This window comes from Trachurus japonicus, chromosome 4, assembly GCF_045865225.1.
Source record: "Trachurus japonicus isolate A0001 chromosome 4, Traja_1.0".
Classification (NCBI taxonomy): Eukaryota; Metazoa; Chordata; class Actinopteri; order Carangiformes; family Carangidae; genus Trachurus; species Trachurus japonicus.
In genome coordinates this window covers 9,328,340-9,345,267 of record NC_140910.1, presented here as the reverse complement: position 1 = coordinate 9,345,267, position 16,928 = coordinate 9,328,340, and the positions used below count along the sequence as shown (strand labels likewise).

The following is a 16,928-nucleotide window of genomic DNA, read 5'->3' as shown; positions in this document are numbered from 1 at the left end:
CAGTAGCCTGAGCCAACCTGAACATAGCTCTGCTTTCTTTTAATGGAGATTACACAGTCAAGGTCCAACCTGAGCTCATCTTGTTTAACACTGCATACATCTACATCACTGAGTGGTGTGCGCACGCATGTGTGTGTGTGTGTGTGTGTGTGTGTGTGTGTGTGTGTGTGTGTGTGTGTGTGTGTGTGTGAGAGAGAGAGACAGAGAGAGAGAGAGACAGTGTGCCTGATCTAATAAATTTGCTGTTATCTCCTTGCACATCAACCATCATTACTGCACACCTTCTGACCCCAAATCTGGCATCCACTCAAATCTCCCAATCTCGCTGACCAATGAGAGAGTGCACCCACACAGCAGTGGACCAAGGGAGGCTGATGCAACACTCCTGCACCATCATCCGGCCATCACAAGGTCTACAAATTACATGGCTGAGTCAGGGTGTTAGTGGCAAACATGTTATTGTTGCTATCTGCAGGACATTTACCAAATCTGAAGAGGTCCTGTTCTGCTCACATATACCCCCTGAACTGTGTCAGGTATGTTGCAGCAGTGGAAGACTGGGTCTGACAGCTTGGTTTGTTGTTAAAATTGGCCACAAATAGGAAGCATTTAAAAAGGCCACTGTATTTTGGAGTTAGCATTCTAAAAATTAAGAGATGCCCTGAGTCAACACCTGAATAATTTGTACACCTTGATCACCTGATTGCTTTCTTCTGTACAACATTTTCTTTCTCCTCCCCTCCTATTTTCAGGCTGTCTCTTCTTACTGTGGCATTGGGTAGGTTGCGATCAGTTCATACATACCTCCTTGTCTACATATTTTCTTGCCCGGTTTCCTGGCACATTCCTTGGATATTCTTTTGACTGTAAAATGAATAGAAGACTAAAGAATAACATGGAGCTCCTGGACGCGCAACACACACAGGAGCTGCATGCACACACACTCACGCACGCACACGCACGCACAAACACAGACGCGCACACACAAAGCTGATTGACCGAAAAAAAAAAGACTTAGAAAGGAAGGAAAGGGAGAAATAAAGACGGAGGGAAAGAATGAATCACAGCCGCTCAATCAGCATGGTATTCAGCCTATCAGTCAGCCAGCCAGTCATTCAGCCAGTCAGCCAAATCAATCAGTGATGATCATGACAACGACTGTCTTGTTTAATGAACTGTTGCCATTGTGGCGCAGCACAATAGGTTATGATGAGCTACAGACATGGGGGGGGGGGTATGGAGTTTGCAGAGGAAGGCAAAAAAGGAGCGAGGAATCAGCTAAGGAGGAGTTAAAATAGGAGGAAGAGGAGGGGATTTAGAAAGGATGGAAGATGGAGGGAAAGACTGATGCAGATATGGAGGGGAATGAGAATACTTTGGTCTGGGTAGATGGATGCCCCACACTCACACACATTGCGAGCTCTTCTCTCTCTTTCACAAAACCACTCTCACACATTAATGTACTATAAGCAGTGTCATGCACATTAAACATGCGCAAGGTCATGCTTCCCCTCAACTGACAGAGTGACAGACAGGGACAGAGACAGAAATGCACTCTCACGTAATAAAACACAACCCGACAACACACTCCTCTCTCCACCACAAGGTTGTGGCATTCCTTTTTACCCTCCTCCCACTACCCCCCACTGTACCCACCACCACCGTCCTACCCTGGGCCTGCAGGCAAACTCACCATCCTCAGTGGGCACATAGATGTTCAGATAGAGGCAGTCCTCGCTCTGGTCCTGCACGTAGGTGGACACTATGTCGATGCTGTTGGTGAACCACACGGGCAGCATGACGTCCGGCAGACGGCCCTCCACGATGCTCTGAGGACACACCGGTGCAAAGTGCGTGGCGTTGCGGATCTCGGGCCACGACAGCGGCGGCTCGGGTGGCTGAAAGCGCCGCTCGCCGGTCGGCGGGGCCGCGTACGGGACGCCTAGAAACTGCACGACGGGGCCCAGTATCTCATTGTTGAGCTCCTTCTTGATGCCTCGCAGCTTGCCGTTGGTGGTGGTGACCACGGGGTCGTTCTCGTCCAGTTTCTGAGCCGACACGGCGGCCGGAGACGCCTGCAGCAGCAGCAGAACTCCCAGACACATTAGAGATGACACCCATCGACCAGAACTTAGGGAACCTTCAAGCCCCGGGTATCCCATCATCATCCTCCTCCCGTCCTTCATAGTTTGAAACAGCCGACACCCAGTCCTTGGATGGTGCTTCCACCAGAACATCTCTGCTACTCCTTCAACTTGTTTGGCGTGTCCTCTTTTGTCCTTTCCGAGTGAAAATTCCTTCTTTGTCTTCCGGCTCTCACTTACGCCATATATGCAAACACAAACGCAAACACACAATTATACTGAAGTCACATCCACACACAGGCATAAGCAATTAGGTAACTCCAGAGCTGATGAGGGTCGTTGTCACTAATGATCCTTTTTAAAATCCAGGAGGTAAAAACCATCCGGTGGAAATGTAGTAACTGTCTCCTGCAGCTTGGTGAAGATAAATCGGAGAAATATTCCTCACAATGGGGTAAATATTCCTCAAAGCGGTGCGGACGACAACCCCTGAGATGGAGAAGGAAATACCAGGGATATCATCTTTAAGTGCCACTTCGCAGAAAGTGGACCCACCTCTCAGTGATGAGGGTTTCCATCTTTTTGAAGTGAGCTGACTGCCATGTGTAGCAGTGATGCAGTGGTCTGCTGCAGAGCTGATGTACTTGGAGCGGTTCTGTCCCGTTCAAAGTCTCCTGCAACACAGAAAGAACACGGCTATCAGCATCTACACAAACAGAGATGACGATACACTTGATTGCCTGCTGGAAAACATTGTGTCTTATACCCTTGTGTGATCATTTAAAGAGAAGAACATCTTTTCATAGGATGTGGCAGCAGGTGATATTACTCAACAGCTTAAGAAGCAAGGTGTATATCCGTATGCATACGTCTAGGAGTTACGGTGGAGCGTGGCAGGCTTATCCTACAGCTGAATTTTCTACCCGACCTTTAATGTGGAGTACACTTTTTGGGAGAGAACCAAAGAGACACCGCCCGCCAACAGTGATAAGACTTATGGTGTAAGCCACAGGCCTTCTGAACACAAGTTTCAGGTTTTCAAATTGCCAACTCTCATCACTAATGTAGGAACCGGTGAGCCCTTAATGTAGTAAAGACGAAAGTGAAGATATGGAGGTCAAAGTTGAGGAGAGGCATAAAGAGTGTCAGGCCTAAAATACATTGATAATCACCACTTCCCCTTAAAAGGGTTGCCTTGCAAAAAAAAAATTGTAAGTAGCTGAGGGTGGTGAAGAGTCTAATCTCAATATATAACATCTTGATAAACTTTCTTATGCAGCACAGGTTTAAATGATCATGTGAGGTTGAAGTATAAATCATACAGGCTAGTTTGGCTTCAATACAGTTTGCACAGTGTCACATTCAAGCTTCAACCTGTGGAATATGCTATGTGACCCACTTCATTGGCATGTTTCCATGTGCAAAATAATATGCTATTGTCCTTTTGATCATGTCCCAAAACAGCAGCCATTTATCACAAATAGAGAGAATAAAGTGGTACTGTACGTTAACAGCATGGTGCAGCATGTTACACTTTTTTTTTTTGCATCACCAACGATGGAAGATGTAAACACAAATACAAGAGCATTGTAAAGGTCACAAAGATTCCACAAGAGATAAAAAATATGTCTCTGTTCCCAACACCTGCCCGCATGTTCCTAGATTCAGGTTTCATGCTCAAAAGAAAACTATGTTTACAGTTTAACTATTTGTCCATAATTAATTTTTGAGCAAGGCTGTATAACATATACAGTAGGCAATGGTATATAGAGGTTCTTGAAAAAAAAATCAGTGAAGCAAGTGAACTGAAATCCAAATTCATCTCTATGCTTAAACAACCACAAAGGAGATATTTTAAGTAGAAAACCTGCAAGATAGAAAAAGGGAGAATGTGGATGTGCTGTTTTTGTAAGTGTGTGCATGCGTGATGTACAGTAGAACATGAAGGCCTGTCATCCCCAGTATGTGTTTTTCTTTGTTTCTTCACACTGCTTAGGAGTCAGTGTTCCACCTGGATGAGTTCACCTTCACATTTCATATACCGAGGCAATCCTATTTAGCCGTGGACATGACTTGCAGAGAGACATGGACACGTGGTTTTCCTATAATTTGGCAGCTAGGACGAGCTGACCTAGCAGCACAATATGGACAAATAGTAGAGTTTTAGAATAACAATGCTGGTATAGGTGGTCACAGTCTATTATTCATCTCATTACCATTAAAAAAGAAACGCATCCCTATCTGCAAGCTTTTGACAATGATCCTGCCAGAGCTCAGACTACTGCCAGTCATCACATCACCCTGGTTTACAGAAACAGGCAAAATATGTCTACTCATCATAAATACAGTGCAATCAGAGAGTATTCAGACCACTTCATTTTTCACATTTTGTTTCATTGCTGCCCGATTTGAATTAATTTTGTCCTAAATCTACACTTGTTACCCAATAACCACAAAGTGAAAAGAGAATTACCAAACATATACAGTACGGCTCAATCTTTTTTGATTTAACTCAAGCTCATTTGATTTTTCTTGATGAGACATTTATATTTCTTGATTGGAGACAATATATGGTACATTCAATTGATTGTACCAGTTGAAAGTGATGAGGAATAGTATGGGGTACAATTTTCAGTCTGCCAAATATATGTACTCTCTTGTCATATGCTTTTGAACAGCTTGGGCCAGAATTGTTACAGGGATTTGTTGCATAGCCTGCATGTCCAAAAAAAAAAACCCAAACAAAAACACAACCACTACCCTGGCTGTGTTTCAATGCACTAAGCTATTGTCCTTTTCCCCAAGTGTTTTATCATCCATTTACTAATTGGGCATGCTTTGGAAAGGCACACGCACACCTGTCTATATAAAAAGGTCTCACCGATGACAATGCATATTAGAGCAAAAACTAAACATGAGGTGGGAGGAAGATCCTGCAGAGCTCAGAGGGAGAAATGTGTTGGGGCACTGGCACAGGTCTGGAGGAGGACAGGATCGGGGAAAAGTGCCTTGGAAAGAGAGGTGACCAAGAACCCACTGGGCTCTCTGGCTGAAGTCCAGACTCCCTGTAGTGAGATGGAGAAACTACCAAAAGGACAACTGTGACTGCAGCACTCCATCGATCTGTGCTTTATGGCTGAGTGACCAGACTGAAGTTTCTCTTCAGTGAAAACAAATGGAAGTTTCTTGAAGTTTGAAAAAAAAGAGCACTTGAAGGTCTCTCAGACTGTAAGATCTAATGACACCAAGTGTTTATGTCATGTCTGGAGGAAACCAGACTTGATGGTTGTCCTTCTGGAAGTGTCTTCTATCTCCTCGTGGGATCTCTGGAGCCCAGCCAGAATGACCAGCAGGTTCTTGGCAAAACAGACACTTTGTGCTGTGGACACATTTTTCATGTACCAAACAACGACACATTTTTCATGTACCAAACAACAGTGATCTGAATTCCCAAGACCAGGGGCCTGTACTACGAAGCAGGATTTGAGCTTAGCGAGGTAACTTCAGGGTTAACCCTGGGTTTTCCATACTATGAAGGTGGTTAACTTCTTACCGGGATACATCTCCGCGGCAACTTATGCTGAACGGCTAACCTGGTCGGGAGCAGGTTATGTTCCAGATCACCAGGTAGAAAAGCTCCGCCTCCTGACCAATCACTGTCTTGGAAAATGACATCACCGTAGTGGGACAGTCTGCGCACGGCACAGCTCGATCAGCTGACAGAGGTTTGTCAGTCCCTCCGATGAAAACTTACAATAAAACTTATGACCCCCCCACCCACACACACACACACACACAGAGGGATCGATATAGATAGATAGGCATAAAACGCATCTCTCTTAGAAATGTTCATCTAAAAACTAAAAATACAGGGGTCGATCTCACGATCAGCGCTCCCAGTTTTTTTTTTTTTTTTTTTTTTTTTTGACATTAGTGTAGCTATGTGCAATATTCACACACCTAACTCTCTGCATCAAATACACACCACACAATTAAATGTGAGCAACAGGCCAGTTTAGAGGAATATAACGTGATTCCTACAGAGCCATCAGCCATCCCATAACGATTGAGCAGTGATTTTATTTCATTTTAACCCCATGAACTATAAGCAGTCAGTCAGTAATTCTCTGTAGCACTTTCTGCACTTTGCTGTAGCGACTGTGTTTCTTTCCGTTCTTCATGTTGCTGCAGAATTACTGTCTGCTCCTCGTTAGTGAAACACTCCGCTCTGCTGCTGCAGCTGCTGTCAGACCTGTCCATGTCTGTGATTGGTCAGATGACGCTAACTCCGCCCCTTCATGTGAACACGCTCTGGGAAACCCTGGGTTAGAGCACTGGAAAAGAGAGTAAGTAATGTATGTGTGTTGCCCACTTGCTTGTAAATTGATGAAATAGGCCGTGTTTTTGTTTTTAGGTGTCTTGATCATATCAAATTATTCTTATAATTTGTTTATTACAAAATGTAGATTGAAACATTAATGTAGACAACTGTTTTTTTGTTTTGTTTTGTTTTTTTACTCGCCTATGTGTTAATGTTTATCTGTAAAGGATCCTCAATGATGCTATTAATATGGGTGATCTATAAATGTCCTTAAATTATTGAAAATGCCACACTTGCTCTTCACCAACAATGCAGAGATGTCAGTTCTTGGGTGCTTTTGCAATACCCATATTCCGCCATCAGGAGGCGCTTCCATTGAACCAATGCGTGTCGTTACTCTCTTTTCCAGTGCTCTACCCTGGGTTGACTTACCAAGTTGATAACCACCGTTGTGTGACCGCTTAGCGCGATCGCGATTGTCCAGTTAAGTGAAGCCGGATAACTGAAAGATACCCTGAATATGTTGAACCTGCTTCGTAGTATAGGCCCCTGAAGTCAAAATCAACTTCAGTAAGCAATCTCAAATGATTTGTCTGCCAAAGTAGCCACATATTATAGCATGACTAAAAATCCCTATAATAAAGTCATGAGCCAGCTTTAAAAAAGCAAAAATTCATTCAACATTTATGGCAAAATATATTAATCATGTACTGTTAATTTAAGGCTATGAAAGTGGGTCAGTCACTCACAGAAGTTTCAAGGCCTGCTCAACAGATAATAATATGTGAAATATTGATTATTCCGTATGCCACTATTCAAAGTGCATTATTGGTTAATTTACCAGTGCACACGGGTTTTGAGTCTGTACTTTCACCATCGATGATTCATCAGATTCCCGGAGAAAACCAGTGGAGAAGATGAGGGACAGTGTAACGATGCAAGCAGCAGCGGAGGAGATTCCAATGGAGATGATAAGAGCAGCACACATGGGATCCAGACAAATGCACAAACACCATCATAGAGTCTGTGAATATGAACTGGAACAAAAAAAAACAAAAATCCAAATGCAGGAGTAACAGGAAACTCAATGGAGCAGAAGGCAGTGAGGAGAAGCACCAGAGTCACTGGGGAAACTAAACTGATAAACTAAGGAAGCCTGGGGGAAAGACTTGAATACACTAGGGAGGGAGGGGTAATTGGAAACAGGTGAAACACATCAGGGCGGGGCAGACAATCAAAGTGGAGGGAAAATTAGACAAACACAGGAAGTAAATACTCCAACAGACGCATGAAGTTAGGCAATTTCAAAATAAAACAGTGTTAAACACCAACATGTTTTTTACTTTTTTAACATTTTTTTTAATCCGTTTTATATGCACCTTTAATTGACTAGAAATGATTTACAATGTGACGCTTTGATGACTTTGTGTTAAACCTGATCCCAGTTATGATTTGATACTAATCAAGAGCTGTCTGTGCCGAAACATAACAAAAATGAAAGAAAGACAGAAAAAGGGATAAAAATGATGGAGTAGTTCTCACAAGTGGATACTGTGCTACAATTAGCTTTAGACTCGACTTACAATAAATTTGGAAAATGAAGTTTAGTTTATTGTAATAATGTTTCATAACTAGCCCCTTGTCACTCCTATAAATTCTGTAATATTCGCCTATCCAAGGCGTACCCAAAGTAAATTGAATGCTGTTCTTGAACTGTTTGGAGAATATGGATGGGCTTGGTCTCTTTTGAAAGGTATCACTCTGAAGTTTTTCCCCAAACTGAAATAATCACTATAAGTGCTACTATCATTGAGTAATCTAAGTGGGAGCACACTGAATTAGAATGTTTTTATTCTCGCCTGAATTTTTTTGTTGCAATCAGATGCCTGAAGATGAGTGTAGCTGAGAATTTTAGCTGGAAAACACAATGGGACTACAGCATGAAGCCTTACCTGGCCCCAGTTCAAATTTGATAACAATCCTGCTAAAAAATGAGTATTTTACACATGTTTTTCTAAGTGTATATCTAGGCGTTTTCCTAAAGTTGCCATTGACAAACAATACATGCGCCAAAGTGCAGCTTTTGCAAAGTTACGCATGAAAATGGCGGTGCTGCCTTTTCCCAGGGACCGTGAATGCAGCACATCGTTCGTTTCGTAATTTCATTGGCTATTCAATGCTACAGTTGTCATCGGGATCCGTTTCTATTGGCTGAAGCCATTCAGCGCTGTCGGAGGGGATGTTCCTCATGAGACACAGCCACTCATTCGCTATTGCAGGCGGCAGCCGGAGAGAGGGAGCTTGTGATTGGTCGAGTGAGCTGTCAATCGAAAGGTCAGAGGGCAGCGCCATTTTGTAAAGTGAAATAAACATTGTTTTCATGTAAACGCCGGACTTATGAGGAGAAATAAACGGATTTACTGGATATACAATGCGTAATTTCATAAGATGCAGCAGCGGGATGAGGCTATCTACCGGTACAACCGTGTGTTTTGGACTAAATACTTTACTGGATTGGATTTACTGGACTTTTCTGAATGTAACGACACCAAGTTTGTGGGGAAACCCTGTGATCCTGAGCCTGCCCTGACACAAATCGTGAGTTATATCGGCTTTTTATGAACTTTGTTAGCATGTTTATAGTCTGATTCGAGTGTTGCTGTGATGATTATATTTAGGAATGGTCTGTATAGTATAGTATATAGTATAGTTACTGTATGTGACTGTCAGTATATTTTCTGCTGCTTTTTTATTTCTTCTTGTAATACTCACTGTGGTATATTTGAATTTTGTTGATCTTAATTTAGGAGTGAGAAATATTTCCCTCATAAATGCTGACAATCACAAATTTTGATCACAGTAGCATTCATCTGCTGCAGCATGTTTGCCCGTTCAGTCTGATTTTTAATTTAGTCTCTTGTTGTTTATTTCTAATTCCAATCCAACTTTACCCACTGCTTGAAAATGGCTAACTGTCTGACCATCATGAGCTGGATGAGGGAAGATGTCTGTATTGTCATCTGGGTTACCTTCAATTAATTTGTGCACATGGCGATTCACTTTGTAAACATCGTGGGCTCTTTGCCTCTTTTCTCCTCAGGCTATGAACAAATTGCAGGAACCATCTGCTGTAATTCTTCTGAATCCTCTGTCCATAGTGTTATATCTGTGTGTCTGTGTTTCAGACCTGTCATTTTCTCTTATGTTCTGTCTCTATTTGTGTGTGCCGTAAAGCCCTTTGGATCATTGGTGTGGCATGTAAAGCTCTACACAGTGCTATAACACAGTTGAGTTGAGTTAAGGCCTTATAGAGCATATAGAATAGATAAGCTCTGCCATCACCTCTGTTTGAAGAGCAACAAAAGACAATGCAGAAAAAATAAAATAAAATAAAATAAAACGCTACAGCAGCCACATGATGCTCTAATGAAGGATTTTTTAAAAGGGTCTGTGCAATGACATTACAGCAACTTACCCTACTTTTTACCTAATCAAGGAAATGAGGAACAAGTGTATTGAGTTAATTGCTACACTAATAGTTTGTTGTTTTTTATGAAGTTAGAACACAAGTCTGACACCATTTCCACCCCACTGACTCTTGAACCTTTGCTATCAGCTGTTTTATTGTTGTTTTCTCACCTACTCATTATCTAGTTTTTCTTGAATGATTCCTGCTCTCTCTTGCCATGTTTAGGTAGTCTATTTATGTGTGTAAATCCGCTTGCTATATTTGTGAGCAAAGACCTAAATTCACTAGCGATGATCATGTGTTCTATTTCTGTTTGAAGTCAGTGGAGTGGTGGTTTTAATGAGAAACATGACTGCAAAAACAGACTGTACAGTGTAACAGAATAGTTTAAAGCTGCTTTATTAGAGATAGAGATATAGAAAGAACTATTCATTTTGCTTGACAGATTTCACTACTCTGGTAGTACAAATGATTAAATCTGTGCTCAAAAACAGATTTGTGTTTCTGATGGAGAATAAATGATTTTTGATGTTTCAGTGCCCAACATAGCTACTGCTCTCAGCAGGAATGCACAGGTGTGACTTCACCACTGATTAAATATAAAGTACATACAAACACATAATAATAATTCCACACATTTTCATCTTTTTTGGAGTCAAACTTAATTCTTGGTCTCTCTGTGATGCTTCCAATTTACAGTGCAGCTGTTCACTGCCATCAGAAGAAAAACAGTTTCACACCCAACGAGACATATGCAGGGGTTTGGAGAACAAAAATACATAATGTAATCTGATGCCTCGTTCCTCTTTCACCATCCTCCTGAACTGTTTAGATATGTGCACATGAATATGGATTTTGTTTTGACTGTTGCTAGCTGATCTCAGATTCTCAGGTGGAATCTGCATGGCAGGGGTCAGCAATTAACGATTATCTCAAGGTAGGTAGATTTGGCTCCCATTCTCACTGACTCATTTCTTTTAATCAGAAAATGAGGGTCATAAAACTAAATTTGCTACATGTGCAATAAAAGGTCTCCTGGGAGTTAAACTGTGAAGGTTGTGGTTATGTTGTGTGCACCACAACTTCAACTAGTATGCTTTTCAGCATACTAGTTGAAGAGCAAACTAGCCCAGATCCCATTCAATGTGATTTCATCTGTTAACCTCTGTTTTCAGGTTACGTAAAATCCATCTTGAAACTTGAGCTTTTGGCCAATTACAGGTCTTTTCAGAAAGAGAGAGCATTTCTATTGGCTGGGCCTACGAACACAGATGCACAGTATGTACCCTTCCCTTCAGGTGGGCACATGTCAATAGGAGTGATGCATATCTAATGAAAAGCACTTCCAAAACACAAATAAGTAAACTTATTGTAACAAAATAGCATCTGTGTGTCGTGTGTTTCCCCTTAGCTCAAGAAAATTGGTGAGAAAACCTGGTTTCATTTAATTTAGACGAATCCAGGCAAAATTATGCTGGGCATTGATTGGACATTTTCTGTGGCCTTTTGTGAAAAACATGACTCAAAAACATGTTATAACCCCACAAAAGAGGTATATATACACATGTGTCATATTTGTTAAAAACATTTTGTTACATTTCCTTCATATTATTGTGTCCATTTCCAGAAGCCTTCACTGTTTCAAACTGTTATAATTTTCCATCAATATACAAAAATGCAGGTATATTCCTCTGCTTTCCTCATTTGACATCATCCAAAGGGACCATTTAGCATGCCTCAGTTTGCTAAAAGTAAAAGAGGTTTAGTAGGCAATTCTTCTGTGTCCCTGAACAAATAACAAAAACTGCTGACTTTTAAAGGCGGCCGACGAAGCAGTTTATCCTCTGGCATCAACATGGCTGCTAACATGATTTTACACAATGAATATGGATTGTATAAGGATCTCCTGCACGTAATGAAAAGAAATATTTAAATGCAAGCATTCTCTATGGGTGAATGAATTTTACATGTGAGCACTGTGGATGATATTAAATAATATGTACAGTAAGTCAAAATATATGCATTTAGTGGAGTTGCAAGACTAGAACTTTTTTTCTTTTTTTTTTTAAAGGTGTACAGTAAGTAGTATATAATATAAAGTATAAATTCATTCACAAGCACAGGGAGGCAGGAGATCTAAACAGATGTGTGAAGGCTGGTTGACTTTTTGGAGTCTGTAAAATTGCTCCATTTACTGTATCAACTACATTTCATTCTTGATCACTCCCAAGTTATCTACTCTTTTTCTTGTGTTTGCTGCCGATCTCACAGCACATGAAACGACTCACTGAGAGTCACACGCATGGCTGTGTGCTTTGCACAGCTCAACTACTCCTAGTATAAAACTGAAACATTTCCTCTTTAATTAGTGCTTTTTTAAACTAATAAAACATTCAAGAACAATGCAATCAACTAATCTGAGAAACAGAAACCTTTGACTAATCAAATTATAATGAAAGGTCATTACTCAACAACCAACAGCGGCAACAGCCTCCTGGTCTCAGTCAAATCTATCACCAGATACTTTGCCATTCTCACCAGAAGATTATTTTTCAGCTGTTCTTTAATGCAGGCGTGTTGCAGCTCTTTCTCTCATATTTAACACTCAAAAAAGGTTCTATTGGATTCAAGTCAGGGGACATCCTTTGCCAAGTGACACTTCCCACTTTTCTCTTCTTTAAAAACTCTTCAGAAACTCCTCTCCTGCCAAGATTTTTAAGGGTAGGAGCCACCTTTTCATTATTATGTCACAAGTATTTGGATATACAAATACATTCATGGTGGCATCTATAAATGTCATCTCTTGCACTCATGCAGCCCCATATACTGTAAACACACTCTCACTTGTATTCATGATAAACATAATAATAAAGATTTAAAGGGGATTGACGGAAAGTCTGTTACTGCCACTGCCACTGCCACCCCATGTTACTGTGTTATAGATGCATTACTGTGGTAATGTGTAAGTTTCCTTCGAAATAAGTGAAGCAAAACATAAGGTCAAGTAAAGACAGTTTGAGGCTACTGTAGAACACAATGTTTCCTTAAATAGCTGTCACATTAACTATGTTATTTTTGAATAAATGTGCAGACCCTGGAAAAATTTTTTAGAAAAAATTATAATAAATGTATGAAAATGCATTCTAGATAGAGAGAAATGTCTGTATTTCTTCACCAGACATTATTGCTTATGTCCCTCGGGACGCAGGCGACAGTCGGCCGAGTGGCAACAACACGGGAGTGAAGGTGAAGCATTTAAGGAGCAAACAATTTGAGTCTCCCATCTGTCAGATCGGAAACCAGAGTAGAAATTCCTATTTATTGTGAAACATCTGTTGAGTCAGACTAAGTAATCCCAGACGCAGCGCCTCTCTCCAGTCAAACCACACAGAGGAGCAACAATTGCGAACTCTACGCACAAATGGTGATGAAGCTGACAGTCATCTCCTCCATCCTCCCAGCCCCTAACAGCCATACTGGCAGACAAAGGCCCTCCTACCCCTCCTCCCAGCTAACACATCTCTAAACAAACCACCACTTATCAACAGCAGCACACTAAATATTGTACATACACAAACAAATGCAAAACAGGAGGCTAGGGCTCGCAATATAATAGCAGCTACACAACAAGAGAGAGAGAGAGTCAGTGAGACTGTGCTGAAAAGAAAGATGTTTTCATTGACTGTTGCACTGTTTTGTTAATGAATCCATGAAAGCGGCTGCAAGTGCTTTTTGAAAGGCAGGCTGGAGACAAACAAATTACATGTTGCTCCTTGTCATCACAGACACATGAACCGCTGAAGAGTCAAACGCTGATTGCTAGGAACCATCCATTTGAATTGATTTCGTCAAAACTGACAAATAACAGAGTTTTGAAATAAAAACATCATCAGTCTAGTCAGTGATTTGTATGTCCACGGTTAACAACTTCTGTTCAAGTGTGTTAAAATGACCTGGTTCACGTTCGTTGTTCACAAGGATTTGAACTATTTTGACTGGGATCATAGAGCAACTCTGATTTATGTTTTTTTGTTCTTTAGAAGAACCTCTTTCAGCCTCACATCACTGCCACTTATCAGACTATGTTCATCAGTTCCATTTAGATCATCATTTGTCAAAAATGTTCACTGATAGTTTGGTTCAAGGATAAGGTGAAAAGTGTCATGGATTATTTTCAGTTAGTGATTCATGTGGGATCTTCAAAGGGCTAAACATTAAAAATATGATTTTGTAAAGATTGATTTTGACTGAGGTCTGATGATGAGCTAATTTACTAGAAACTCATACAGCTGATGGTTTATATATTTCCATCAAATTTCCACTAAATTTATTTATTCATGTTTTTACATGTGTGGACATTTATGTAGATTACAGTATGACCTCCAGAATCAACTGCTGTAGTTCTTCTTGTTTCTACCTTGTTGCCTGCCATTGGTTAGGTGACTAGAGTGACAGCTTAAAAAGTTCATCTGTCTTTAGCTAGCTGTTTCTTTCATCCAGAAGAGATTCATACCACCATGCACATATCAAACCATCAACTTACCATTTTATGACCAAAAACTGTATATTTGCTTTCTCATTTTGATATAATTAATTAATTTCAGGTTGTTTTAAATATCTTTGTTCTGTCTCCCCTAAGCTAGATGTCTGATGTCCACTTTGCATCCCAGCTGTTCAGTTCTCTACTGCCACCGTACCTGATAGCCACAGGTGACATATTGGATAACCTTGTGAAGCTGCGCAAAACATTTCTGAAATGTTTCTCTTGTGTAGAGCCAACTGTCACAAGCAGTGGTTGATCAAAACCTCACCCAGTTAACCACAACAACCAGAAGCATCCCGCATGGCTGGGCTGTCACAACACTTAGCCAGAATCCTCAGGTTAAAAGCACCAAAAACAAACTATTCAACATATTCAAAGCAGCCGTTTGTTACTTTTCTCTGCTGCCAATATAGTTTCTTGCCAGGAGCAGGTGGTTGTAAACTAACTGTCCTTTGCTGAGACCTTGCGTTTGTAAAACAAAAGGTTACGATACAGAGTTTGAGCTGTGCTACATCTTCAGGGCAGCTGCAGTGAATCGCTATTTGAAACTGAGAACGGTAACTTCAGTGGAAGAAAAGATGTGATCTTGGAACCACTTAAGACAAAGCAATGAAGTGTGATGCTGAACTCTGACTGGTAAGTAAACTGCTCTTAAAGCAGAAGTAAGCGATCCGGTGGTTTTGGCTAACTTCTTGTCAGCAGATGGAGTTAGCAGTCCCCACCCTCGTCCCTACGTCACCACATTCACGCGCATCCCTTGGCTGCACACACAGAGAGGACTGCCCCTTTATGCCGTTCTCTCTCCTCATTGGATAAAGGTTGTAGGATACAAGGAAAGTTTTCTCCTCGGCTTACAGCAGAGCAGAGTGACTGACAGACCCGTGTTTCAGACCAAACACTCTATATAAGTGATTGCCGTCGGAAGATATAACTATTTAAGACTTATATTAACACAAAATATTCCAATTACTTCTGCTTTAACCCTCTAGGCGCCAGAGTTTATTTAGGAAAATATTAAGTTTGGATTTCAGGATTTCACAAGGCTGTAGCTTTTAAATGGTCAGGGATAAATCTATGGTGTAAATGAGAAAAAATATTCATAATGACCTAAAGTTTGTGATAGGAGTAAATGTACTCATCTAATTTGCATATTGTGACGTCACCGGGTGAGCCCCATTGGATTAGTGACTTCCAGTTATATTGACATCTAATCCTCAAAGTAAAGGAACAGGGGTGTGATTGGAGCACATTTACAGTCCCCCCCCTCCGCCTCCCTCCCTCCCAGCCCCGCCGAGCCGTGTCGCGGTAGTACCGCGGACGAGCAGCGGCATGAAACGGAGGGAGGGAGGCGGAGGGGGGTTGACGAGTGTGTGTGTGTGTGTATGTGTGTGTGTGTGTGTGTGTGTGTGTGGGGGGGCGCACGGTGTTTCTCAAGACCTGAAGTTCACTTCCTGGTCGCTCCGAGCTGCGTGAGCTGCGTGAGCTCCGCGAGAAAAAGCAGAGCGCCTGTGCGCCAATCAAACTTTTTTTCCTCAGATATTTTGTAGAAAAACACACCCACAAATGACGTCAGGATTGAAGCTGAACGTGTTCGCCATCTAGTGGTACCAAGCAGTAACAATATAGGGCAGTAGATTTAAAGATATGGGCTGTTTTATCCAAGCATGCTGCCTGTCGCAATAATGCGACTTTGGCGCCTAGAGGGTTAATGCAAATAATGTAACAGCAAATATTACAAAAAAAACTCTGAGATTTGTGATGGTGCACTTCAGCTATAGGCCTATGTGTGTGTTAAGGCAGAACTGATTGTGTGTGGTAAGAGAGCTGGGGTTTGTGTGTGATGTCACTGTATCTGGAGGTCTCCGCAGTCACTCACCCATGGGGGTCAAACGCATGGCAGCATCGTCAGCAACATCTGCCGACGATGTATTCATATGGAAAACATGGGAAACACTGCTAAAGTAGTAAAGAGCTGCTGTGCAATCATCTGCACAAACACATTCAGAAGCAACTCAAGCAAGAGGTTTTTATTTTTTGTTTTTTTCTTTCTTTCTTTTTTTTCAGACTGCTGAGGGCAACATGGAGACCATTATTTCCAAGCAGCTGAGTAACATCAACTAAGCAAACACCCGACTATCTACAGTATGTTAGACATGTTATGGTGGAAAAAGGACAACATATCTGATTTATTAGCGATAATAGGTAATCATGCTCCTCTCGTGGCAACATGTAACTGCAAGTTACAGGATTGTTATTTCATCTAAAGTGCATGATCTATCAGAGGAGGGAGAGCAGCTTCAGTTGGTAGCTGTCAACAGAGACGCTGCTCTCACATCGTGTTGTGTGTGTGCCGCTGCCAATAGCTCTTGTCGTTCCCTCTCTGCCTGTCATCAGATCAAACCCAACGCCCGAGACTGTCAGTATCTCTCTGTGTCCATCTATTTCTGTCTCTCTCATCCCTTTGTCTATATTCATCTACATCTAACTTTTTGTTTCCATCCGCCAACATCT

General features: G+C 41.5%; 1 protein-coding gene across 2 annotated transcripts in view; it reads right to left on the bottom strand.

Moving 5' to 3' along the window:
• Positions 1-16,928, bottom strand: part of nlgn1 (neuroligin 1) — a 328,368-nt gene that overhangs the window by 287,588 nt on the left and 23,852 nt on the right. Inside the window, exons 2-3 of one of the 2 annotated variants that reach the window (XM_085773819.1) lie at positions 1,694-2,758; positions 805-864 (exon numbers count right to left, since the gene is read on the bottom strand). In XM_085773819.1, coding sequence (XP_085629945.1) covers positions 805-864; positions 1,694-2,237 — 604 coding nt within the window. In that variant the 5' untranslated portion in view covers positions 2,238-2,758. The remainder of the gene's footprint in view (positions 1-804; positions 865-1,693; positions 2,759-16,928) is intronic. The other variant, XM_085773817.1, reaches the window with a different exon arrangement.